Source organism: Gadus macrocephalus, chromosome 10 (assembly GCF_031168955.1).
Source record: "Gadus macrocephalus chromosome 10, ASM3116895v1".
Lineage (NCBI taxonomy): Eukaryota > Metazoa > Chordata > Actinopteri > Gadiformes > Gadidae > Gadus > Gadus macrocephalus.
Genome location: NC_082391.1, coordinates 8,045,523 through 8,072,961, shown reverse-complemented (window position 1 = coordinate 8,072,961; position 27,439 = coordinate 8,045,523). Strand labels below are relative to the sequence as shown.

The following is a 27,439-nucleotide window of genomic DNA, read 5'->3' as shown; positions in this document are numbered from 1 at the left end:
TGACTGACACCTCAGACCGTATATTCCCGTCTCGTGCAGCCTGTGTGGACCTGGGCATGATCTCAGACAGGTTCCCAACACTCGGGGAGGTCAACCTCGCGACCTCGGACACTTGTGACTGCCCGTGGCGTGCGGAACCTCCAACCAGGCCAACCACGCTCCCCATGCCGGCCACGGAGGCTAACAGGGAAGCTCTACGGAGACACTTACTTGGACTATACGCTCAGAGCACATTCAATACATGTCCCCACCAGCCCTTGCCGAGGATGTCTGGTCCACCATTTCGTCTCATGCTCGATGAGAATGCAACGCCAGTCGCCTGCCACACCCCAATCCCAGTCGCCATACCCTGGCAAGGTGAGGTGAAAGCGGGCCTTGACCAGGACGTTCGTCTTGGCATGCTGGAAGAAGTGCCCATTGGCACGCCAGTGACGTGGTGTCACCGCATGGTGATCTACGAAAAGAAGAACGGCAAGCCACGACGCATCGTCGACTTCCAAGCACTGAACAAGCATGCGCTCCGTGAGACCCACCACACGTAATCTCCCTTCCACCAGGCGAGACAGGTGCCCAGTGGGAAACGCAAGACTGTATTCGATGCCTGGAATGGCTACCACAGCGTCCCACTGCATGAAGATAACCGCCACAAGACGACGTTCATCACCCCATGGGGGCGCTACCGGTACCTTTCAGCGCCACAAGGTGATGACCACTCTATTTGCTTGTGCTTTTGTTATTACAGTATACATTCCCACTATGTACTTCTCCGTTCTAATTCACTATTCTGTCTGTTCTAGCGTGTTGCGGTTGCTGGACTGGATGCCTGGACTCTCCTCAAGGATTACCGGCCAGATCCCATTCACCATTTTATTATGATGTGCATGTATATTTACCTGTATGTCAATTGTGGCACCCATTGCACTCCTGACCATCCCTGGAAGAAGGGATCCCCTACTATGCGTTTCTTCTCAAGATTTCTTCCTTGCTGATTTCAAGGGAGTTTTTTTCTTGCCCGTGTGGGGGCTTGGGTAAAGGGGGGTGTCATGAATATTTGGCCTGTTAAGCCCTTTGAGACTGTAATGGTGATTAAGGGCTATACAAATAAAATTTAATTTAATTGAAATTTAATTTAATTGAACCAAGTGGTGTACTACGCCTTCAGTATGGCCGAAAGCATGCAACCGTTGCGGAAACTCCCACTGCATGGGGTACGCTTCGAGTGGTCTCCGGAATTGGAGAAAGTTTTCCGCGAATCAAAGGAGGAGATCGCCAAGGAGATCGAGCGCGGCGTCCGCATCTTGGACAAGTCCAAGCCAACATGCCTCGCCACGGACTGGTCAAAAGAGGGCGTCGGCTTCTGGCTGTTCCAGAAGCACTGTCAGTGCACGCTGGTCAGGCCCTTCTGCTGCGCTGATGGATGGAAGGTGACCCTGGTTGGCAGCAGGTTCACACACGCGGCCGAGTCCAGACACGCGCCTGTAGAGGGCAAGGCGCTCGCAGTCGCTGACGCCTTGGACAAAGCGCGCTACTTCGTGTTGGGCTGCAGGGACCTGATTGTGGCAGTCGACCACAAGCCATTACTCAAACTCCTTGGCGACAGAGCACTCGACGACATACCCAACCCCCGTCTCAGGAACCTCAAAGAGAAGACCCTGCCCTATCTTTTCCGCATCATACATGTCCCCGGAATGAAGAGCAGGGCTGCAGATGCCATGTCGCGCAGGCCGGTCGGCACACCGTGTCCGTCGCCCATGGATCTTCCAGACGACAATGCCGCCATGGTGGCCCACCTCTCACCCAGCGCACACGCTGATGTGCTGTCTCTCATACGGTGGGCAGGGCCGGTGGCCGATGATGTTGAGGAGGGCGACCTGTAGGGATGGGAATCGAGAACCGGTTCTTGTTCAGAACCGGTGCCGAGTCAACCGATTCCTTGGAATCATTAGCAAGCCTGCTTAACGATTCCGCTTACCGGCTCCGGTCGCGGCAAATGCGTCATGACGTCACACACACGCTGCTTTGTTTTGGTGCAGAACGCAGCAAACATGGCGCCGCCGAGGAAGAAACGCTCTAAAGCTTGGTTTTATTTCACGCGAATAGACAATATTGCCACTTGTAACAATTGTAACGTTTCCATTTCATCAAAATGTCGCGTGTTTGATACACTACTACTAACTAGCGACGCAAATGAATCAAGCAGCACAATAATTGTTAATTTGCCAAAGTTGTTAGTTGTGTTCTTATCTTTACAGACTTCTGAAGACGAGACTTATTTATTTTGTTTAGGTCAGTTGAATAGTTGACTAGTTGAATGCAAATGAGCACTGTTAGTATTCCAAAAGGGCAAAGCTCTTACTTGACTGTTTTCAGTCTGTGTTTTTAGTTTTATGGCCCATAATGATGGCATTTGGGCTTAAAAAGCCAAAGATATATTTTTTGGTCTAGACCAATTGGTGTGAAAATGTAAAATTTCCTAATACTAGACGCACTTCTGATCAGATATTAAAGAGATTTAATACAAACAAACACATTTGTTCTTATTTTCTCACCCAATGAGAATCTATATGAGAATCGATAAGGAATCGGACCGATAAGCAGAATCGGAATCGGAAATTGTGAAATTCTTATAAATTCCCATCCCTAGCGACCTAGCCTGGTGCGCGTCAGGGAGGCCATGAGCAGCAGCGACGATATGCGCATGTTGGAGGAGATGGCAGCAGACCGCTTCCCCGAGTCAAGGGCTGGGATGCCGGTGGCGATTCTAGGCTTCCATCAGTACCGCGAGGACATCACATCAGCTGATGGGGTGGTCCTGTACAAGGATAGGGTAGTCATACCACCCTCACTCGGTGGCGAAGTGCTGAGCGCCCTGCACGCTGCCCACCAAGGCGTCTCCATGATGACCGCCCGCGCGGAATCGTCTGTGTTCTGGCCAGGCATGCCGGCTGACATCTGGGCCACTCTGAATAACTGTGAACACTGCCACCGGATGGCACCCTCTCAGCCCGCGGCGCCGCCGACCCCGCCTGTCATGGCCATCTACCCCTTCCAGGCTGTGAGTTCAGACTTTTTCATGCACAGGGGTATACACTATCTTGTGATAGTTGACCGCTACTCGAATGTTCCCCGTTTTTCCCAAAAAGGGTCCTATGTTCCCCTGTAGCCAAACATACCGGGGAGCATAGGACCCTTTTTGGGAAAAATATTTAAAAATATTTAAACTTTGACGCGACATTCGCGTGATGACAATCTGCGTTCAACAGCGTGGCCACTGAGTGACATGTGTAACGTAACAGCCAATCAGCGTTCAACCGGCCAACTCAGTGCAGTGCAGTCCGGGGTGAACTGCAGCATGGAGGAGAAAGTGATTGTTGCCGTTTGCGACTCCTGGAGCTCTTTATATAATAGTATATAATATAATACAATTGTATAATAATATCACGGCCAAAAGCTCTGTGCGCCTCCGGATGGCCGTAGCGCGGGGAGCTCTCATAGGGATTGGGCTTCTCGGGGTTTGTTTACCGGCGTATGAATAGACTGCGTCAGGTTCTCCGACGTCTCTCCCTCTTCCACAAAAGGTAAAGACATGCAATGGTAGTTATCTCGGCCGGAATTTGGCAGTAATGGTGGAAAAAGTAACAGACCGGGGAACATAGAACCCTTTTTATTAAAAAGGGTCCGATGTTCCCCGGTCACATACATATCGGGGAACATAGGACCCTTTTTGGGAAGAGCGGGGAACATAGAACCCTTTTTTTTTAAAAAGGGTCCTATGTTCCCCAGTCTCATACAAAGAGGGGAACATAGGACCCGGGGAACATAGGACCCGGGGAACATAGACACGCTCCCGCCGAGACCAGGTCTTTCCTTTGCAGATGGGGCGTACACCACCGCCTCTCCTCGGTGGCCTTCCCCCACAGCAACTGCCGCGCAGAGATCGGGGTGAATACAATGAAGCGGCTCATCACTGAAAACACAGGCCCGAAGGGCGAACTCGACACCGACGCTTTGCAGAGGGCGATACTCCAATACCGTAATACACCGGACCCTGACACAAAGCTATCCCCGGTGATGTGTGTCTTCGGCCGGCCCATCCGTGACTTCATCTCGATTCCCCCCGGGAGGTACAGGCCGCACGTAACATGGCGTGAGACGCTGACGGCAAGGGAGGAGGCCCTCCGCAAACGCCACATCCGCCCAGCTGGCACTTGGGCGGAGCACGCCAAACGCCTACCACCTCTCCAGGTGGGGGACTTTGTCCGCGTACAGAACAAGACGGGACCTCACCCTAAAAAGTGGGACAGGACAGGCAGTGTCGTTGAGGTGCGCCAGCACGATCAGTACTTGGTCAAGATTGACGGGTCGGGCAGGGTCTCAACTCGGAACCGCAGATTCCTGTGCAAGTTCTACCCGGTCCACAGCGACTGGCCCCCACCTCGATCGATCTATGATGATCTGGCGTCTCGTATCGCTGTACCAGCACTTAGTGCAACGCCGCAGCTGCCTGGTCTTGTGAGCGGCCCAGTAAGGCCCGTGACGGAGTCAGGGCCCACTCCACCACCGGCACTGCCACCTGCAGGCTCTCCCCGGGGCGGGATGCAGCCCATCTCTATCGTGCCAGTGGTGCCGGCCCAGGGCGTCCTTCGTACGCCGCCGCCAGCCTCTGTGGCCCCTATGGCCCCTCTCCCACCGCCGTCCGACGTGTCGCCGGCGACAGGCTTGCGCCGGTCCACCAGGACGGCCGGTGTGCCTGCCTGGGACATGGACTTTGCTGTGGGTAGTCTGTGTGTTCATGTTGGACTTTCCGCTCGTTTTTATGGCGCATATTGCGTACAAACGTTCGTTTGATGCTGTTTTTTTTTTTATCAGCCTTTGTGTTAGAGTGTTAAAGGCTCAGGGGGAGATAGGGAATATTGTACTACAGTCCTCTATGTTGTTGCAGTACGGTCCTCCATGTTGTTGCACATAGCGGAACAGGAAGTTTATGACTATTTGGATGTAAACCTACCAGCACTTTTAGCTGCTCATGACATGTTTGATTATTGTCATATCACTGCTATCGTTCATTAAAGCAAGTGAACAAATGGAAAGTTGTTCTTATTTAATTCATTTGCATTATTATTGCATTATTATGTGTGCATTATTCCTTTGCACAATGTATTATTCCTTTGCACAACGTATGTATTTTTGATATTTGAAAACGATATCGTCCCATTCAGAGCAAGGAAGATTAGTATGCTAGGATCTCGGTTAGCAGGCATGTATCGCAACAATTTTACAATAATCTCATACGTTTCAATAACTCACACACCAGACCAACCAACCACACGTGACACCTCCGCCCAGGCCAGAGCCTTTTTGTTGTGATCTCTGAAATGAAAAAGGCTCGGATCGTACAACACCGGGAGCCCAGTTACAGCCGCGATTCATTTTTCAGTCGTCAGTTGGAACCAAAAAAGTAGGTAGGAACCAAAGTGTTCCCTGGGATCCATGCAAGCAAAGAGCGTCTACATTCCGATTGGCTGTCAGTGTTTTGCATAGTAATTTGCATAAAGTTAAGCCGTCTTCATCTTTCTTTGATTGCTCTGGACGCTCACCTTTTGCCACTGGTAGCGTTTGACGCTTGTGTCGCTTTGGTCGCTCTTGCCCATAGAAAGTGAATGACTTCCGGTGATTTGGCAGCTCAATTTTCTTTTGGTGTGAACGCACAGTGCTTTTCTGAAGTTAATATCAATTTTGTCTTTATTCACCTTGATGGATGACCATCTTGATGGTAAAAGCATAAACATTGAATGCATGAACCCGGTTCCCCAGTTGGATTTGGGAGAGTAGGAACTTTAATCACAGGATGATAATAAGCTTAATAAAATAGCATTACTGCAGTGTCAAAGGCTTTCGCCTTTAGTTTCGGAACCCTGACTACACATATTTGGACATCTGTCCATTGCACTTCATAGATAAATTACATTTAAATATGTAACATATTAATAATGATGATCATGTCTATAATGAACCCTGCAGCTGCATGACATTCCTTCTTTCAGCCGCAAGGGGCGCCAGATGACGCAGTTTGGCCATAATGTGAGTGTTTAAATGTGGTCGATAGTGTTTAAATGTGGTCGATAGGGTTTACATGTTTAAATGTGGTCGATAGTGTTTAATTGTGGTCGATAGTGTTTAATTGTGGTCGATAGGGTTTACATGTTTAAATGTGGTCGATAGTGTTTATATATGGTCGATAGGGTTTACATGTGGTCGATAGGGTTTACATGTGGTCCATAGTGTTTAAATGTGGTCCATAGTGTTTAAATGTGGGCGATAGTGTTTAAATGTGGGCGATAGTGTTTAAATGTGGTCGATAGGGTTTACGTGTGGTCCATAGTGTTTAAATGTGGGTGATAGTGTTTAAATGCGGGCGATAGTGTTTACATGTGGTCGATAGGGTTTACATGTGGTCCATAGTGTTTAAATATGGTCGATAGTGTTTAAATGTGGTCGATAGTGTTTACATGTGGTCGATATTGTTTAAATGTGATCGACAGTGTTTAAATATGGTCGATAGTGTTTAAATATGTTCTTTTCCCTCACTCTCCACCTCATCCCTAACTCTCCACCTCAAGCTGGTGTGTAGTGAGCGTTCTGGCACCGATTGGCTGCCGTGCATCACCCAAGTGGGTGCTACATATTGGTGGTGGTTAGTGAGGTCCCCCCTTCACTTTAGGCGTCTTTGAGTGTTATTAATTATTATTATTCTTCATGTTTAACCTCTGTTTTCCTTTTATTCCTAGTCTGTTTTACATAGTTTTGAATGATGACTATATGCTCTGTAAGGTGACCTTGGGTGTCTTGAAAGGCGCCTCTAAATTAAATGTATTATTATTATTATTATTATTATAATCTCACCTTTTTGGCTGCTGTCTCCATGGATACGGTGCTCTCTGTCCCCTTACACTGGGTGTGCTTCAGGACGCCCTTCGGGACAAACTCCCGGGGAGCCGGGAGGGACGGGGTTTGACGGGCCTTGAATGGGTATAAGTAGAGCAGGCCGGTGCCCTCCTCTGTCGTCACGGCAACCGGGCCGCTGGCCGAGGCCGACGATGATGGGGCTTCATCTACAGCAAACACAAAAACATTTTATGCTGGGTTTAGTATTTTACATTTCATTTGCTAGACAGTTGGTTCTTCACTGGGCTCTGCTCCCCTACCTCCTGAGGCCCTTCTCCCCCCTGAGGCCCCTCTCCCCCCTCCCCCTCCTCCCGCTGTCCCTCCGCTTCCCGTTCGCTCCAGGGACCGCCGGTGGACCCGCTTCCTGCTCCGGATCTGGCTCAACAGGATCGTGTTGTTCACAAGTCCTGCGTTCTGAAAGAGGAAGCATCAGGAACAATTAGGCTTCTTGAGGTACGATGCAGAGAAACCAAAAAGTTCCCCTTCTAAGTTTGGGTTATTTTAATTGTCACACAATACGACTCTGATCATGAGTCAACATCGGGTCATTCCTTACGTTGATAAAGTGTGAGTGAACCTGAGGTCCGCCTCCTGGCGTGGGTCTGGGCTCTTCAGAGGGCTCTGATTGACCGTGTTGTTCCATTGGTTCTGCTCTGGCCTCGTGCTCCATCACCACTCCAGATCCGTCCAGTTCCGAGGTGTCCATGGTGACGGGCACCGGAAGGTACGCAGGAGACGTTGCCATGACAGCTACAACTGGGTTCCCTAGTAGGTCGACGCCCCCGGATGATTGGTTGTTTTCTTGGAGTCCGGTCACGGCAGCATTTTGTGATTGGCCAGCGTGCTGTTGTGCTGGTCTCTGATAGGTGGAGCCCTCTGACAGGGCGGGGCTCAGGAAGGTGGCCCAGTATTGACCGGTTTTAATCTCCTCCAGGAGGCTGAAGGAACCCAGCCCGATGTTAAAGTCATTCGATCTGCCAAAAAAGCATTTGACAGTTAATTTATCATAAGCTGATGATTGCCTCTTTATTCATGCAGTAATGCCTCATTAGCAATAGTGACGAGACAACTTCCAAAGCACATGAACAGCTCATCATAGGTGTGTTCAACGGCAACACCTCAATTCATTGAACATGGAGGAAGTAAAGCGTCTCAAAATAAATTACCTTAAGTCCCCAAATAATCAAGCAACTGCTCTGTGAGTGTAGAAGCCCCTGGGACACATGGAAACTGTAGCTCAACTCTGGATCACTGTTATGTGTCAATATTTATTTGTCTATCCCGTTGTACGTGTCTGCCATGTCTCTTTAAGTTGCAGCCTCCTGAGTGGTGATTGCGGACACCTGCATGAAGCTGTGGGTGCAGCCTATATAAGTGGATCCTCCCTCCGGCTCTCTCTCTCAACTTCCTGACAGGATCCCAGCCTTTGTTTGTGTTGTACTTCTTCTTGGTTGTAAATAAACACCTTTTTGCATCATCCTTAGTATGGTGTGATGTGGTGTGATGTGTTGTGGCCGTCGTAACATAATGGGGGCTCGTCCAAAGTTTAGAGTAGGTGAGTTTGACCCACGTTTTTCATTTTGTTTGTTTGTTAGGAGGTCCATGCTTCTGTTGCCACATGAGGTATTTTTATTTTTTTTTTCTCTGAGCTTGCCTGGTTAAGTTAGTCGACGGGTGTTGGAGAGACCATCACCACTTTATTGTTTTTCAGCGGTAACCTTGGGGTGGTGTCATGCCAAATTTGTACCGGCTGCCAAATTTGTACCGGGCGCGTCATCCATACGTAATCCATTCCAAACCTGCCTGGCAACAGATGATCGCGTCGTCCGTTGCGTCGAAAGACGTGAAAGGTTCACGAACATTCGCGAACCTTCAAGCTCGTTCATTCGCACTTGTCCGTTATCTGTATTGTGCTATTTCGTCCTTGACCTGCTTTAAACACTCAGTTTACTTGCTAAATTTGATTAAACAATTAAATACAATACCAATATAAAGTAAAAAGTGTTATCTAGCGATCCGTTTTCTGTATTATGTTATTTCGTCTTTGGCAACATGAGCGCAAATGTTTTTTGAAACCTGCCCGGCAACGGACAACCCTTACGTAATCAGTTGTCCGTTGCCTGGCAACGGACAACTGTTGACGTGCCCGGTACAAATTTGGCAGCCGGTACAAATTTGGCATGACGGGGGCCCTTGGCGTGCCCAGGAAAGCCGACGAAGACTAGTTGAGCCCTAGTTAGTTAGATTAAAGGGGACATATTATACCCCCAGGTGTGAGTGTGATTAGTCCTTACAAGCCGTTTCGAAAATCTGCCCCATATGACATCATTAGTGGGCGTGTCCACCTAGATCTGTGCTGGATAGATCAGTCTACCAGCCAACCAAGTGGACTGAAGTAAACGTTGCTCATCTATCCAGCACAGATCTAGGTGGACACACCCACTAATGATGTCATATGTGGCAGATTTTCTAAACGACTTGTAAGGCTAATCACACTCACACCTGGTGGTAGAATATGTCCCCTTTAACAGTCTTAGATAGATAGGGAACCAGGTACGCTCTAGAGCATGGTTTCTCAACTGGGGCGGGGGGCGTTCGCACAACCTAGGGGGCGCTGTGAACGTGATTCCATTTTTGGGGGGGGGATTTTAAACTCTTTTTTTTTTTTTTGGGTGAAAAAATAGACTACCTGAAATAAATAGCCTATTTTCATTTATTGGTTTCTAACCCTTCTACCGTCTCAGCTACTTTTTACTGTCTATGCGCAGTGGAACAGTGATAATACAGCGCGGTTCGGTCCTGCACACGCCCGGACTCCAGTTACATCAGCTATCGTCATGATCTCTATAGTAACGCTGATAAACATAACCCAAGTTTGCGGGTTAACAGTTCAATAACCAACACAACACAATCAAACATGGCCGATAGCAAGAAAAAAATATCAAATTTTGTTTCATAGTCCGTTTTCCTCCTTCCTCTTGTTAAGTTCCAGCTGCTCTGAGCGTAGTCTCCACGAAAAGACCGTTGCATTTCAAATACAAAATATATAGGCCTTATCAGGCCTCTGCGTGCGATCTGTTTTCGTGGAGTCCGCGTTGCCCGTAGTTCCCGGGCCATTCATTCATTCGTTCACGGGGTATGGCGGGAGTCGCGGGAGACGCGGGAGTGGTTGCGGTGCCCAAGGTCCCGCGACCGGGAGTCGCGGGAGTGCCCGCACCGCGGTCACGGTGAATGAATGTTCAATCCCAACCATTTCATCCTCAACTCCATTTCTTGGCCTCTCTCTCTCTCTTCCCCCCCTGTCGCTCTGGAAGTTTAATTGCATGTCATGAATATTCATTAATATTTTTATATTCTTTGCACCAAAACCGATTCATTGCTATTAGTGACAAACGCAAAATCAATGAAAAAACGATGCACTGACAACTTTAAGCAATATAACACGAGTGTGAGTGGGGTTGTTAGTTAATTTTCAATTTTTTATTGGGGGGGGGGGGAGGGGGGGGGGGCAGAGGATCAGGGTAAGGTCAGTGGGGCGTTTGCTCAAAAAAGGTTGAGAACCACTGCTCTAGAGTAGCTTGGTTAAGAATACCAACCTCTATTGATAGCATGTGGTGGCACGTGCTGGCCTTTGTTTTCCACACGCAACCTTGTTGGGTGAGTGAGTAGCGCATATGCATATGTGGGTTTTGTTAGTTTGGTCACATGGTTTTGTGATGCACTCTCTTCTCAGTAGAGAAGAGTAGTAGACTCTAGTGTTTGAGTGGTGTAAGCTCATGGCAGTAGAGTGGTAGTAGTTAACTATTTCTATACTGTGTGGCAAGAAATAGTAGTGGCATTTCATTATGGAGTTTGACCTAGAAAAGTTTAGGGAAGCTCCTACAGCAGAACAGCTTTTTCATTGCACAGCTCATGTCCGTTGTAGAACACTGCTGCATTGAAACTGCATCAATTTCCCTTAAAGGTCCCATGACATGAAAATCTCAATTTATGAGGTTTTCTAACATAAATATGAGTTCCCCTAGCCTGCCTATGGTCCCCCAGTGGCTAAAACTTGCGTTTGGTGTAAAACGAGCACTAGCTGTTCTGCTCGCCTTTGAAAAAACGGAGGCTCAAGCGCGCTGATTTGGAAATCTGTGCTCATGACGTCATGAGGAATCTCAGCTCCTCCCCTTACTCTGCCTGGCCCGCCCAGAGACGTTGGCCCGCCAATGAGACTCGACCGTGCGAGCGCCACATGTGTGTGTGTGAATACACACACTGTAACGCAAGTGTTTCTTGTCGGTTCTTTGACGTGTCTTTTTCCACAACGAGACTGTCGTGGGGGTTATCTAAGCCATGGTTGAGAAGGAATTGGGGGAAAGGAACTTTGGCTTTGACTCCCTCAAGAACATGAACCACGACAGGGATCTTTGCCGGGCAGCGCTTATGCACCTCCGCCTCCGGCGGTGGTCCCTCAGCGGGGCTCAAGCGGGAGACATTCGCCGCCAACAATCCCTTTCTCCTCCATGTCGTGGTTCATGTTCTTGAGGGAGTCAAAGCCAAATAACAAGGAAGTGTACAACACTTGCGTTACAGTCCTGGAGCTCTATATCTAAATAATATCATATACATAGATATCTATATCATATAACATATTGTGTGCGCCTCCAGACGATATTATGAATCACAAACGACTTTGTCGGGTTCTGCGACGTCTCTGGTTCTTCCACTTTCACATCAACCTGAAGTCGACTGAACCGCGCGCTGCCTGCTGCCGGCTGCCCGCTGCCGGCTGCCCGCTGCCGGGCGATGGTGCCTCGCGGCAACCGGCGGCATGTCGCAGTTCATGTACTTCAGCGAGTCAAATCAAAGTTCCTTTCCCCCAATTTCTTCTCAACCATGGCTCAGATAACCCCCACAACAGTCTCGTTGTGGAAATACAAGACACGTCAAAGAACCGACAAGAAACACTTGCGTTACAGTGTGTGTATTCACATTGATGTGGACGTTGAAGAACCAGGAACGTCGGAGAACCCAACACGGTCGTTTGAGATTCATAATATCGGCTCACACAGCTTTTGGCCGTGATAATATATATTATATGATATAGATATCTGTGTAGGCTATATGATAATATTTAGATATAGAGCTCCAGGACTCCCGTGTGTTCTAGAATATTTACAGAACACGGCTAAAGGCTGTGTGCGGCTCGCCATTGCGATACATCCACTGTAAACAGAGCGCATGGTGGCTGCAAGCTGCTCAGGGCCACACCCCCACCCTCCTCCTTGACACGCCCACCGAAACAGCGCATTTGGGGGAAGCTCAATGTGCGACTGGCTCGGAGTGGCTGTAACTCTGCACCACGGCTGAATTTAGGGAACGTCTTTGAATACTGTGTTAGTTGCCCACTAATACCTATATTAAAGAATACATAAAATAGCATGTCATGGGACCTTTAAGAAAGATGAGCTGAGAGCCAGAGTAGTTACTGCTCTTAGTCAGCAGGGAGTGCTCTTGAGTGAGTCTGAGGTTTTTGACTTAAGTGATCCTGTTAAGGTGGCTGGTAGTAAGTCAGAGGCTGTAAAGTTGCAAACTCAGGATGTTCATTTGCAAGAGTTGGAGTTGCAATTCAAGATAAAGCAGTTAGAAATTGAGGCAAAAGATAAAGAAGAGGGGAGGAAGTTCGAAATGGCGAGGTTGCAGCTGGTACATGAGGAAAGAATGAAAGAATTGGAGATGAGGTCATTTGAGATGCAGTCTCAGAGTGCTAGTTCTCGTACATCTTCTGCTTCTCCTCGGTTTGATGTTGGGAAGAACATTAGTTCCTCATTTCTTGGAAAAGAGGTGGAAAGATACTTTTCCCATTTTGAGCGTGTAGCCACCACGTTTGAATGGCCTAAAAATGTATGGACATTGTTGCTGCAGTGTGTCTTAACAGGTAAAGCACAGGAGGTCTACTCTTCATTAACACTTAACCAATGCGCTGACTACGAAATTGTTAAAGCAGCCATCTTGCGGGCCTATGAGCTGGTCCCAGAGGCCTATAGGCAGCGATTTAGAGGTAGTCGTAGGGTTGACAAGCTGACCTTTGTAGAATTTGCCAGGGAGAAGGAAATTCTGTTTAATAGGTGGTGTGCATCTCAAAAAGCTGAAACTAAAGAGCATCTTCGTGAGTTGGTACTTTTGGAAGAATTCAAAAACGGTGTTCCTGAAGCAGTTGCCACCTATCTTAGTGAGCAGCGTGTAGCCAGAATTGGGGATGCCGCTGTGCTTGCTGATGAATATGTCCTCGCTCACAAAGCCGTCTTTAATGATAAACCTTGTGAAGCTAGGAACCATGCGTCTCCTCGTCCTCTTCGCTTTACAGCTGGCAGTGACGGTCCTGGTTCCTCAGGTTTTTCTACCAAACCTGCTAGTTCAGGCTCTGGAAATTCTGAGAGAGTTTGTTTCTTTTGTAAAAAGCCTGGTCATGTAATAGCTGACTGTTATGCTCTTAGTAGGAAACGGAAAGCTAAGCCAGTGGCATTGCTAGCTTCTGTATCCTGTCTGCCTGGTGCCAAAGATAATAATAATAATAATACATTTAATTTAGAGGCGCCTTTCAAGACACCCAAGGTCACCTTACAGAGCATATACAAAACAGAATAACACTCAAAAGAAAGGGGGGGACCTCACTAACCACCATCAATATGTAGCACCCACTTGGGTGATGCACGGCAACCAATCGGCGCCAGAACGCTCACTACACACCAGCTTGAGGTGGAGAGTTAGGGATGAGGTGGAGAGTGAGGAAATTCCCAGTAACATTCCGTCCCAGAAACATAGAAGACAGTGTGGGGAGACAGGACGGAGAGACTGTCAGGCGCTTGTTCACGAAGAACCATGCGGCCCGCATTATATAAGAAAGTTTCAAAGCTAAGACAAGAGGGAACGAGGGGAAAAAAAAATTGTCACTACCCCAAACTATGCTCCTATAAGGGGGGCACAGTGTAGGGATTAGCAAAAAAAAACCTCAACACATAAGCATCACATCAAAACATCACAAACATATGGGAGGGGGGAAGGGAGTTGGGGAGGGGAGGTGTCACAGCTCAGACACCGGGAGGCGGACGCAGCCGACAGGCGCATCACATCACTCACGGCATACTGTGCTGCAACGGGGGAAGGGGAGGGGGGAGGGAGTCCAGTAGGCGGTGAGTCCAGGGGGTGTGTGTGTAATCAGTCTTGTGTGCGTGTGTGTGTGAGCTCAGGGACTCCATCTCCAATGGACCCAACAGTGTCTCTCCCGTCTGATAGCTGGTGACGAGGACACGACCGTCGCCGTGGAGACGACCTCGAAGAGTTCCGACCAGAGATAAAGTTCACAAGAGGTGGGGGGTGGACTTTGTGGGGGGAAGGGTGGCAGGGCATCCGTCTGCATAACAACCAGGGAGAGGAGAGATATCAGCCTTCCAAGGCCAAAGTGGGGGGGCCGAATGAAGATAACGATTGCTTTGGGTCAGGCCGACTCTGCAATTTTTGCCAACCTTAGAGTCTCTCTGGTACTCTCTGTAGTCTTCCATTTCCAGAATCCAAAAACCAAAAAGCCAAAATAGCCGAAAAATTTGTGGTCCGTTTAAACCCGGTCCAACTTCACCACAATGGTATCCAATTTGCGATTTAGTTCGCCCGACGCATGAGTCTGTGTGTCGACCATCCGGCACAATCCAGCAATGTTGGATTGCAATCCAATAATGACGGGCAGCTTTTCAAAAGCCGGATATGCTGCCATCACCTTACTAACTTTGAGATAGAACAGGAACCCGCAACCTCCGAACAGCAGGAATCCTGCTATCATCATCCCAATTATGTAGACGTCTTCAACATCCTCGACGGAAAGTATGGCGAGACACAAGGGCCTCCACTCCTTCCAGGAGTCCATCATGTATCCCGCTGCGAACGTTCCGTCAGGGCAGGCGGGCTCTCCTTGGCCCTGTTTTCTCGTCGAGAAAATTTGATCAATAGCGTTGAGAGACCAGCCGATCAAATCCATAATTTAGGTTTCGGGTAGAATGCAGAGAAGAGGCAGCACAGAACAGAGACAGAGACAGAGAGCAGGGGAGAGATAAGGGCCGGGAGCGGCAGAGGGAGCAGAGAGAGATGCGACCGCCTTCGTTGGATGCAGAGTAAAAAAAAATATGGTCTCAGTCAGCCTGGGTTGGGGAAAATAGGCCTGGGTTGGGGAAAGGTATGAGTGAACCCAGTGAAGACAGCATTGAGCCTGATCTTTTTGCACCTTTCCGGATGGAGGGGTTAGTGGCCACCTCGGAGTCGGAGACATTGGTCCCGATTCGTATCCTAAGAGATACAGCAGCCGCTCAGTCTTTGTTGGTGGAGGGAGTACTGCCCCTCTCTGAAGAAACCTCTACCAATGAAAATGCTTTAGTGCGGGGGTGTGGACTGGCTTGGTTTGAAGCCCCATTGCATGATGTTTATTTACAGTCTGGCTTGGTTACAGGCCTTGTGACGGTGGCAATTTGCCCTGAACTTCCTTTAGAAGGTGTGGACATGATTCTGGGTAATGATTTGGCTGGTGGGGAGGTGTTCCCTACGCCCATTGTTGTTAGCAACCCAGTTGGCTCTAGGGGTGTTAACCAAGGTGATCAGTTATCTCAGATACCAAAAGTGTTTCCTGCTTGTGTTGTAACTCGCGCTCAGTCAAGGAAGGTTGAGGATGTGGTAGACCTTTCAGATACGTTTATTGTTCCTTGTGAAGAAACTGTCGAGACTGTGTCTGCTGGTCCCTCTGCCACTTCTGAGTGAACTGTAGCTAAGCAGTCCACTGATTCCATGTAGGTGAGAATACTGAGGTTACATTGTTCCATCCTGTCACCTTGGCTGATGAGTCTGAGACTCAGTTAAAGGTTGGCAGGGAGCAGCTGATAGAGGCTCAGAAGGCCGATCCTTCCTTGGCTAAGAGTGTAGCAGCGGCATTGCCTAAAGATGAGATTGGTGCCTCTCAAGTGGTTTACTACTGGGAAGATGGTATTCTCATGCGTAAGTGGGCTCCTTCAGCTGATGACAGTGGGTGTAATACTGCATATCAGATTGTTGTCCCTGCAGGTTACCGTGCACAGATATTGAGCTTAGCTCATGATAATGTTTGGTCTGGTCATCTAGGGATAGCTAAAACTTACTATCGTATGTTGAAACATTTCTTCTGGCCTGGTTTAAAAAGAGATGTTTCAAGACACTGCCACTCATTTGATTTTGATTCATTTTGATTTTGATTCAACTTTATTGTCACTAGCAGAGTATAGATACAAAACTAATGAGTTGACATCCAACCAGAATTGCAAAAGAAGCATTTAAATACCAAAAAGTTAGCCGTTTAAAAAGTGCAGTGCTGGACAGTGCAGTTCAGTGCAGTAATGAGTGTAAACAGTTATACAGTGCAAGGCAGTAAAATGTAAACAGGTTGAACATTGCATAAAGTGAGATGCAACAGCTATGCAGGTAACCATTTAAAAGTCCAGTGCTATACGGGGGGTGGGGGTTTGTTCAGCAGTGTTACAGCCTCTGGAAAGAAACTATTCTTGTGCCTGCTGGTGCGGGAGCGCAGGCTCCTGTATCGCTTGCCAGATGTGAAAAGGGTGAAAAGTCCATGGTTTGGGTGGGTGTTATCCTTGACAATAGATTTGGCTTTGTTTAAGCAGCGGTCATAGTATATGTTGTGAATGGGGGGGAGTGGACAGCCAATAGTCCTCTGGGCAGAGTTGACTACTCTTTGTAGTGACTTGTGGTCGGCAGCGTTGCAGTTGCCGTACCATACAAAGAGGCAATTTGTAAGTATGCTCTCAGTGGTACAGCGGTAGAAGTCTGATAGAATCCTAGGGCAAAGCTTTGCTTTCTTGAGGGTCCATAGGAAGTGAAGGCGTTGATGCGCCTTCTTCACCAGACTGGAGGAGTTGAGGGACCAAGAAAGAATTTCTGTGATGTGGACCCCAAGGAACTTGAAGCTAGACACACGCTCCACCTCAGCGCCGCTGATATGGAGGGGGTTGTGTGCCCTGCTCCTGGTTCTCCTGAAGTCCACAATGATCTCCTTGGTCTTCTTGGTGTTGAGTTCCAGGTTATTGTTTTTACACCACGTAGTTAGATGTTGAACCTCATCCCTATATGCTGTTTCATCCTCATCTCTGATCAGGCCCACCACAGTGGTGTCATCTGCGAACATGATTATGGCGTTGGAGCCATAAACAGGGGCGCAGTCGTGGGTGAAGAGAGAGTAGAGCAGAGGGCTCAACACACAACCCTGCGGCACGCCAGTGTTAAGGGTGATAGTGGAGGAGTAGAGACTCCCCAATTTAACAGCCTGGGGTCTGTTAGTAAGGAAGTCCATAATCCAGTTGCATAGTGAGTTGCTGATGCCAAGCTGGCTGAGCTTGGAGATCAGCTTGGAGGGGATCACAGTGTTGAATGCGGAACTAAAGTCAATAAACAGCATTCTAACATATGTTTTGGGGCTATCCAGGTGGGTGAGTGCTAGATGGAGCACTGTGGAGATAGCATCCTCTGTTGATCGGTTGCTACGGTAGGCAAATTGGTACGGGTCCGGTGAAGTGGGCAGGCAGGATTTCAGATGTGAGAGGACCAGCTCCTCAAAACATTTTGCAATGATGGGTGTCAGTGCAACAGGGCGGAAATCTTTAAGTTCCTTCGCTGTAGAGTGTTTGGGCACCGGAACAATGGTGGCAGATTTAAAACTGTGGGGGACTGTTGATTGAGCTAGTGACATGTTGAATATGTCAGTGAAGACACCGGCCAACTGCTCAGCGCAGGCTCGCAGCACACATCCGGGGACTCCATCAGGGCCAGCTGCTTTCCAAGCATTCACCCTGGTCAGGATGTCGCAGACCTCTGAGGTGGAGAATTGGAGTGTGTCCTTGTCCGGTGAAACAGCTGACTTGAAGGCTGCCTCCTTGTTCTCCCGATCAAAGCGGATGGTTCAGCTCATCTGGGAGGGAAGTGGAGGAGGGTGGGGGAGAGTTGCATGGGGATTTGTTGGCGAGTGTATGTAGGCCTTGCCACATACGCCGGGGCTCGGAGGAGTTGAAGTGCTCTTCAATCCTTTGCTTGTAGTTGTGTTTGGCCCTGGATATTCCTTTCCTCAGATTTGCTGTGGTAGAGCTGTAGGCCTCCTGGTCTCCCGACCTGAAGGCTGCATCCCTGGCCTTGAGGAGAAGGCGAACTTCCTTGTTCATCCAGGGTTTCTGGTTAGGGAATAGTTTCACTGTTTTGTGTGTAGTCACTCCGTCTGCACACAGTGTGTGAATGTTGGTATGGGAGTCCTTGGTGGCATCAGCGAAAAAACCAGTCATTGTGTTGAAATTGTTCTTGTAGAGTGGGATCTGCATCTTCCTTCCAGACCTTAACGGTCTTTGTTGTTGGGTTCACACGTTTAATGAGAGGGGAGTATTTTGGCGTGAGAAACAGAGAAATGTGATCAGACTGACCAAGGTGGGGGAGGGGTGTGACTTTGTAGGCAGCAGCAACATTAGTATAACAGTGGTCTAGAGTTTTACTGCCTCTTGTGAAGCAAGTCATATTTTGGTGAAATTGAGGGTGGACTGTTCTCAGGTTGCAATGGTTAAAGTCTCCAGTGACAATAAAAGCCCCATCTGGATGTTTAGTCTGAAGCTTATTAATGGCAATGGAAAGTTCCTTCATTGCCGCTTTACTGTTGGCATCAGGTGGAACATACACAGCAATAGCGACAATGCAGGTGAACTCACGTGGAAGGTAGAAGGGCCTGCATCTCACAATTAAATACTCCAGATCAGCAGAGCAATGGGCACTAACAGTGACGCAGTCCATGCACCAAGTTTTGTTTACATAAATACATAAACCGCCTCCTCTGCTCTTACCCGTAGTCGCTACAGTCCTGTCTGCTCTGAAGATAGAGCGTCCTTCTAGTTCCACCGCGCTTGTTGGGATGTCATTGTTAAGCCAAGTTTCAGTGAAAAACATGACGTTACAGTCCATAAGGATTTTCTGTGTGAGGGTCCATATCTTGACTTCGTCCAGCTTGTTGAATAAAGAACGCACGTTGGCAAGGAAGATACTGGGCAGCACAGTTCGGTGCGGGTTTAGCCTTAGCTTCACACGCACTCCACCTCGCTTACCCCGTCTCTGCGTGCGGTCGCGTCTCCGTCTACGAGTCTTTCATGTCGGCAAGATTGTCCATCTGGTCGCGGTGATCTGATCAGCTTCGGAGGGAGCTGATCGAAGTTGAACGGGTAATCCAAAACTAGGTTTTTGCAGCTTTGATGTATATCCAATAGTGAGTTTCTGTTGTATTTTCGGATCGCTCGAGTGTTTCGAGTGAAAACAAGTAGGATAGTCAGGTGGAGAGACGCCAATTTGCGCGTTGCGCGCGCGCCGCCATGACAGCTGTCAGATGTCATACATGTCAGTTGGTTGGGAAACCAAACCAAGTGATTCCACAGGCTCCACTTCATCCTATCCCTGTGATGGGGAGCCATTTGAGAGACTCATCATTGACTGTGTTGGCCCGCTACCCAAGTCAAAATCTGGTCACCAGTCTCTCCTGACTTTAACGATACCCTGAGGTAATTCCACTGCGTTCCCTCAAAGCCAAGGTGGTAGTGAAGGAATTGATGAAATTCTGTACCACTTTTGGGTTGCCAAAGGGTATTCAAACAGACCAGGGGACCAATTTTATGTCGAAAGTGTTTTCTCAGGTGTTAGAAGTGTTGGCTGTGAAACATAATGTCTGTAACGGCTCTCTCTCCTCCAGTTAAGGTGTTGCCTGTAGCTTTAACAGCAGTGTTGCCATGCTATTCTCCTCAGGATGCTCTAGTGATGCAAGATGCTCCTGTTCTGTGTGCTCGGCTGCCGAATTCTGAAGTGTGGGGTGAGTTGGAATTGAGAATTAACTGTCCCATCTTTCTGGGACAGTTAATTCTCAAGGGTGACATTCTTAAGTTAATTGAACATCATCATACACTGTTCTCAGATGTACCAACCCAAACCACTGTTTTGCAGCATGACATTGATGTTGGTGACTGTCTTCCTATTAAGCAGCATGCCTATCGTGTGAATCCCACAAAAAGGGCTCAAATGCAAAAAGAGGTTGGGTATTTGCAACAGCATGGCCTGGCTGTTCCCAGCTTCAGTGCCTGGAGCTCCCCATATTTATTAGTGCCAAAGTCTGATGGAACACCACGCTTTTGCACTGATTTCAGGAAAATCAATGCTGCAACTAAACCAGATTATTTTCCTCTCCCTCGTGTCGAGGATTGCATTGATAGAGTTGGAGCTGCTCGCTATGTCACCAAGCTGGACCTGCTAAAGGGCTACTGGCAAGTACTTTTAACACCTTGTGCGTCTGAGATCTCTGCATTTGTGACACCAGACAGTTTTATGCTATATACAGTCATGGCATTTGGTATGCGTAATGCCCCTGCCACCTTTCAGCGCCTTATGCAAAGGGTGTTGTCTGGTGTAGCGAATTGTGAGGTCTACCTTGATTATGTGGTAGTCTATTCTGCTGACGGGCAGTCCCATGTGGAAACCTTGTCTGTTGTGTTTCAGTGTTTGCAAGATGCTTCCCTTACACTGAATCTGGCAAAATGTGAGTTTGCCAAGGCCACCATCACTTATCTTTGTTGGTCAGGGTCAAGTGCGGCCAGTGGAAGCCAAAATAACAGCTATCACTGAGTTCCCTGCTCCTACCACTAAGCGGGAACTGCGTCGCTTTCTTGGACAAGCTGGTTATTATAGAGGGTTCTGCCTTAATCTTTCTGCCATTGTGTCTCCTTTGACTGACCTCCTTAGCCCCACCAAGGATTTGTTGTGGGACACCAAGTGTGAGCTGGCTTTTTAGTCTGTAAAAGCTCTTCTCAGCTCTTCTCCAGTGTTTTTGGCTCCTAACTTTGAAGTGCCGTTTAAGTTAGAGGTTGATGCACGTGGGACTGGTGCTGGTGCTGTCCTGCTGCAGGAAGATTCTTCTGGTATCGATCATCCTGTTTGCTATTTTTCCAAAAAGTTCTCTGCAGCCCAAGGTAGATATAGCACTATCGAGAATGAGGCTTTAGCCATGCTTTGGGCCCTCCAACATTTTGAAGCTTATGTTGGCTCAACGCCACAGCCGGTGTTGGTTTTCACCAATCACAACCCTCTAGTCTTCTTAAACTGCATGTATAACAATAACCAACGGCTCATGTGGTGGGCTCTAATGGCCCAGAACATCAATATCGAGATTCGGCAGAAGAAGGGGTGTGATAATGTTGTGGCCGATGCCCTCTCACGTGTGCCCTAGAATGTTAATGCTGACAGCATGGCTGTCATCTTAAGGGAGGGGGTGTTACGTGTCAATATTTATTTGTCTGTCCCGTTGTACGTGTCTGCCATGTCTCTTTAAGTTGCAGCCTCCTGAGTGGTGATTGCGGACGCCTGCATGAAGCTGTGGGTGCAGCCTATATAAGTGGATCCTCCCTCCGGCTCTCTCTCTCAACTTCCTGACAGGATCCCAGCCTTTGTTTGTGTTGTACTTCTTATGTGTTGTGGCCTTGAGCCGGTCATAACAGCAGCGATCTGCCAAAAAAGCATTTGACAGTTAATTTATCATAAGCTGATGATTACCTCTTTATTCATGCAGTAATGCCTCATTAGCAATAGTGACGAGACAACTTCAAAAGTACATGAACAGCTCATCATAGGTGTGTTCAACGGCAACACCTCAATTCATTGAACATGGAGGAAGTAAAGCGTCTCAAAATAAATTACCTTAAGTCCCCAAAGAATCAAGCAACTGCTCTGTGAGTGTAGAAGCCCCTGGGACACATGGAGACTGTAGCTCAACTCTGGATCACCATAGGTTCATGTGGGTACAACTTTGGTTCAAATCGAAGAGACGTAAGCATGCTCTGGTTCACTAAATCCACAGGTTCAGTGGCAAAGCTAGACCTTTTTTATACTTGCCTTAGCCCACCCTATTGTTTCGTCCTCAAATCTAATATTCTACCTTTATGTTTACACAAGCAATGAGAGGATGGATGCTGTACACTAATGGATAGGCTCAAAGGGGATTTGAAATCTAGCGCAATCTTCCTGCAGGAATCTCTTACCTCTGAATGGTGGGTTGAAGTCTCCTGCAAAACCAAAATGCAGCATGAGCGCACCTAACATAGTTTCTGCTGTTTCATCTGTCAAAGGGGCTAGCTAGTCTTTATCAGAAAATCCACGATTTCCAGCTGTGTTATAACATGACCAGGTAATAATCTGTCAGATGTCTATTAAATGACAGTTGACTACAAGGCGATTCTATCTATGCCTGTTTTTGAATTACTTCATATTTTAGTAGGCAGAGGCTTGTAATGGTGCGTAGCATGATAAGCATGTCTGTTGAGAGTGATGTTCTTGAGAAAATAGATCCTGAACGATTGATAGATTTGCCTCCCTGAAAGGGGGGCGACATAGTTTAGTGTTCCCGGAATAGTGGTCTGTTTCTCATAGTATCAGGCTTGTCCATGTTTCACTTGTTGATTTTTTCGCATCACAAGTTTTATAAAAATGTATGTTGATACAATTTATAAAAATGTATGGGTCCCTGAAAGTGAGTCGACATAGTTTAGTGCTCCCGGAATAGCGGTCTGTTTCTCATAGTATTAGTGTAGTATAAGTTGTACTTGTTAATTTTTAAAAAATTTAGTTTTTATAAAAAAAAATATATATAAATGTTTTATAAAAATGAATGTTGATGCAATATTCCGATTTCAATGTTTTGAATTTGTTTTGAGGTTCCCATTTTACTTTGTCTTCACATTTTTTGTATTTTCCATTTTTAACACGTATAGTTTACTTTGAAAACCAATGTGTTTCAGTAACTGCGTTAAAAAAAAGAGGGGAAAATATGGTCATCTTTGAGCGAGAATTACCCAAAGGAAATTTAATAAACCTCAAATTGTTAGAACAGAGTTCACATATATTTGATTATTCCTTCATCCAAACAGTTTTTTTTTCCTTAAATCACTTTAGTGGTTCAGAACTTTATTATTTAGCTCACACTGCCATCTATTGGCTAAGACATGCAACAGCATAGTAACTAAGAAAATAAAAGTCACAGAATCCTGGACAGGACATAAGAAAATTCTTGGATAATATAATAATAATAATAATAATACATTTACAACAGGTCGATAGGGTTTACATGTGGTCGATAGGGTTTACATGTGGTCCATAGTGTTTAAATGTGGTCCATAGTGTTTAAATGTGGGCGATAGTGTTTAAATGTGGGCGATAGTGTTTAAATGTGGTCAATAGGGTTTACATGTGGTCCATAGTGTTTAAATATGGTCGATAGTGTTTAAATGTGGTCCATAGTGTTTACATGTGGTCGATATTGTTTAAATGTGATCGATAGTGTTTAAATATGGTTGATAGTGTTTAAATGTTCTTTTCCCTCACTCTCCACCTCATCCCTAACTCTCCACCTCAAGCTGGTGTGTAGTGAGCGTTCTGGCACCGATTGGCTGCCGTGCATCACCCAAGTGGGTGCTACATATTGGTGGTGGTTAGTGAGGTCCCCCCTTCACTTTAGGCGTCTTTGAGTGTTAATTATTATTATTCTTCATGTTTAACCTCTGTTTTCCTTTTATTCCTAGTCTGTTTTACATAGTTTTGAATGATGACTATATGCTCTGTAAGGTGACCTTGGGTGTCTTGAAAGGCGCCTCTAAATTAAATGTATTATTATTATTATTATTATTATTAACAGTGTTGTCTATAACTTAGATAAAAGGTTAAGTTATATTTATTTATTCTTTAAGAGCTAGAGTCTAGCCAAAATGTGCTTAATCCTTTCCTCTGGGATGAAATACTCAATGGTATGAGTTTAACTGAGGTTAAACTGTTACAAAAGGTCTGTGCTTTTCTGACAATGAACCAGCAGACTGTTCAAAAATATGCAATGTGTTGGATTGATAGATATACCCCCCACCAGAATAAATTTAGGATCTCCACCAGGTCACCCTATAATGCAGCAGAATGCAGGAAATCGTCTCCCCCCCACACACACACACCTTTATATACTTCATATACCCCTGTGGCTTCCTGGGGGCTGAACCCCCCCAAAAGTCAGAACCTAGAATCGCCCCTGCACAGGTTAATTCAGAAATGCTTTGCCCTCTTTGTTCGTGTGCTTTTAGAAATGATATGTTGAGAATTATATATATATATATATATATATATATATATATATATATATATATATATATAAAAATATATATATAACACTCACTCTGTTGGACCCGGTAGATGTCAAACAATATTGCTCATTCCATATTACTGCCAAATATAGCTTATACTTTTTAAACAACATTTTATCATTTTGTCAATAAGATTACGTCTTTATCAAACTTTGATCGATGACTTCAGTGGTTCCCAAACTTTTTCCAGTCATGTACCCCCTGTGACAATCGACATCCTACCAAGCCCCAGCATCACAGACCGCTCACTGAGCTGAACACGCACATACATTCATATATGCATAACGTATAAATACGAGACAGAAAAACCGATATTCAGGAGCAATGTCAGCTAATTCTCCATAAAGCGATGAAGACCAATGTAGGACCAATTTGTTTTCCTTTGTGTGAAAACCCAAACATTGTTGTGATGGTTGTGATTTGTTTAGACACAGTAAAGTGGATTATTGTGCTCTCGTGTTAGGATTCATAGCCACACAAAGTTCAAAACAGTTGTTTGTCCCAACCAATATTGTTCAGGATTTTGCTTTAAATAATATTAATAAAGGTTTCAGTTCTCAACTAATCTAACGTAACTGACAAAAGGGAACAACTTTTCGCCAACCTTTAAACAAAATGTCACTGTTGTCATGGCAACGTGTATCAGCGACCAACAGTGAGCTGTGGTTCTCAGTGAGGTTCCTTCCCCTGTTCCTCCATCAGAGGAACAGGGGGGTCGGTACACCGGACTCACTCCTTAATGTCTGGTCCTGAAACCTCAGTCAGCTCCAAACATACGGGTCAATTCCCACCAGATCCATCCACTGATCCCACTTTAACAAACGCTGACTATGAACAACATCAAATTTGAATTTATGAATAAATTCCCCCAATTAAATTGGATTATTATTGATTATGATAATTATTCGATGGTTCTACATTCTTGATGAATCAAAGGCCGAACCAACTGTTTTTTACCTTTGGAGTTTGGATAGTTTTCCCCTTTAGATTCTGAACCCTGTCCCATTCACATTTTGATATTTGTCCTTTACATTTAATGTAAATCCATGTAAATAGTTTGCTAATTATAATTGAAAGATGTGTATGACTACCCAATAGATTAACTGTTTATCAACAAAGGCAGTATAAATAAACACATATAAACCAAGGTTTATATGTTTGTTACTTTTTGTACAACCTTTGCAAACAGGTCCACTTATCCACTAAGAGAACAGGTCAGTAGAATATTAAAATGTGTGTAGTATCGATGACTGAGACGTCAGCAACCAAGCCTAACGAGAGAGAGAGAGAGAGAGAGAGAGAGAGAGAGAGAGAGAGAGAGAGAGAGAGAGAGAGAGAGAGAGAGAGAGAGAGAGAGAGAGAGAGAGAGAGAGAGAGAGAGAGAGAGAGAGAGAGAGAGAGAGAGAGAGAGAGAGAGAGAGAGAGAGAGAGAGAGAGAGAGAGAGAGAGAGATGACTGAGACGTCAGCAACCAAGTCTGGCCTAACAAGTGTGAGTGACAGGGGAGAGAGAGAGAGAGAGAGAGACTCTAACTCATCAATGCTATAAAACATCTACGAAGTATCTCCCGTCACATTCCTCTGATGGTATTTGTACGTCATAGCTATGCTACGAGTGCTGACACAATCTGAGTCCTCAGAGCGTCACCCCTGCCTACCTACACATTAGTACAGGTTTGATTTTGAGTCATAGTGATGTTGTTTACCTCATATGAGTTAGTATTTGTAGATGAACTCATTGGGTGCATTTCCAGCTATGTAATATATATATATTATAGTACATTGTTTTATGGACCATGTATTTTCTGGATTAAGCCATAACTAAGGTGCGCGTGAGTTGTGTTTTGGTACAAATTGTAATAAGTTTGATCTGGCATTACCTCATGTCCACAGTGCTGTCCTCTACGTCTGTAGAGACTGGGTCAGTGGGTTGGCTCGTTGGTTCCACAGTGCTGCTTGGCGCACTGCTGATGACGTTTGTGTTGTGATACTCATTATGAGTCGAAATCTACTCAGAACAGAAACAAGGGAATCTCCCGTTACGCAACGCCTCCACACAACACAACCAAACTTAACACCTAGTCCCCTTAAATCCACTCACTTTGCCCTCTTCCTCCACCTTTACTTCTTCTTTGCCTGCTTCTTCTTTTCTTTTCTTCAGACTCCCACCCCTCTCCCTAAACTTCTCCTTGATCTTCTGTGTCCATCTTTTAGTTCTACTCCCAGATGCTCTGTCCCTCTGCAGTGGTGCCACAGGGCTGCCGGCCGTGTTGGGGCCAGTCCCCCCGGTGTGGCTCAGTGCCAGGAGCCCTGGTTTCCCTTTATGTGCCGCGGGGGGTTCTCCCCTTCCTGGGCTCTGACCTTTTAAGGGCCGTGCAGAGAGCCAAGGCGAGGATCCCTGGTGTGTGGAGGGAGAAGTGTCCCGGGTCAGGCTCCCCATGGGTGACAGTAGGGCTCCAGACCCAGCTAACCCCCCTGGGTCACTGCTGTGGCTGCTCCTGTGGTACTGAGAGGCAGAAGTGGGATTCCCCGCGAGAGAACCGTCATCTCCTACTGCACCACTCATAGCATCATCAATAACACTTTCTTCAATTGCAGAAATGTCATTTCCTTCCTTTCCTCCATTTGTTCTTGCAGAGGAAGTGCCTTCAGCCTCCTTCTGGGTGTGGACAGGAAACAGACCGCCACTCACCGCAGAAGAGGAGACCGTTGGTCTCGAGCCACGACCTTCAACCCAACTATCAGCAGTGTTGTCCTTACAGGAAGTGGAGGAAAATGGCGTAGCCAAATTGAGGATAGTTGTTTCCTGTCCGTTATCCGATAGAGGTCCATGAACCAGACCTTGTTCTCCGTTGACCTTTGCACCGGTCCCAGAGGTATCCAGATTGCTGTCCAGCACTGGATTCCTAAACTCCTCCCTTGAGTCCCAGCTCCTCCCACCTCGCCCCATCCCAGGAGAGCCCACCAGGGCGATCCCCGACCCATTGTGAGCTGTTCTGCTGTAGGGACCAGGAGTCTGTTGGTGGGGGGCGGCTGGGCTCGCTGGGAGAGACCCTCCCTGGAGGTCAGCCTGGAGCTTCAGCCTCTGCAGCATGGCCTGAAGCAGGGCCTGCCTGTCTCCGCTGGAGGCACCAGACATCCAGGCACTGGCTCTACAACGGGCCTAGTGTGACTGAGAGGAGAACTCTTTAGAACCAAAAGAAAACTCCAAAGTGCATCCACAATAAGGTCCAATAAGGGC

The 27,439-nt window shown here is 46.9% G+C and overlaps 1 protein-coding gene across 1 annotated transcript in view; it reads right to left on the bottom strand.

The window, feature by feature from the left end:
* LOC132466269 (uncharacterized) overlaps window positions 1-27,337 on the bottom strand; it is a 37,617-nt gene extending 10,280 nt beyond the window's left edge. The window contains exons 1-5 of the mRNA XM_060063399.1: window positions 26,300-27,337; window positions 26,079-26,206; window positions 7,502-7,919; window positions 7,206-7,359; window positions 6,904-7,112 (exon numbers count right to left, since the gene is read on the bottom strand). Coding sequence (XP_059919382.1) covers window positions 6,904-7,112; window positions 7,206-7,359; window positions 7,502-7,919; window positions 26,079-26,206; window positions 26,300-27,337 — 1,947 coding nt within the window. The remainder of the gene's footprint in view (window positions 1-6,903; window positions 7,113-7,205; window positions 7,360-7,501; window positions 7,920-26,078; window positions 26,207-26,299) is intronic.
* Between the last annotated feature and the right edge of the window lie 102 nt (window positions 27,338-27,439).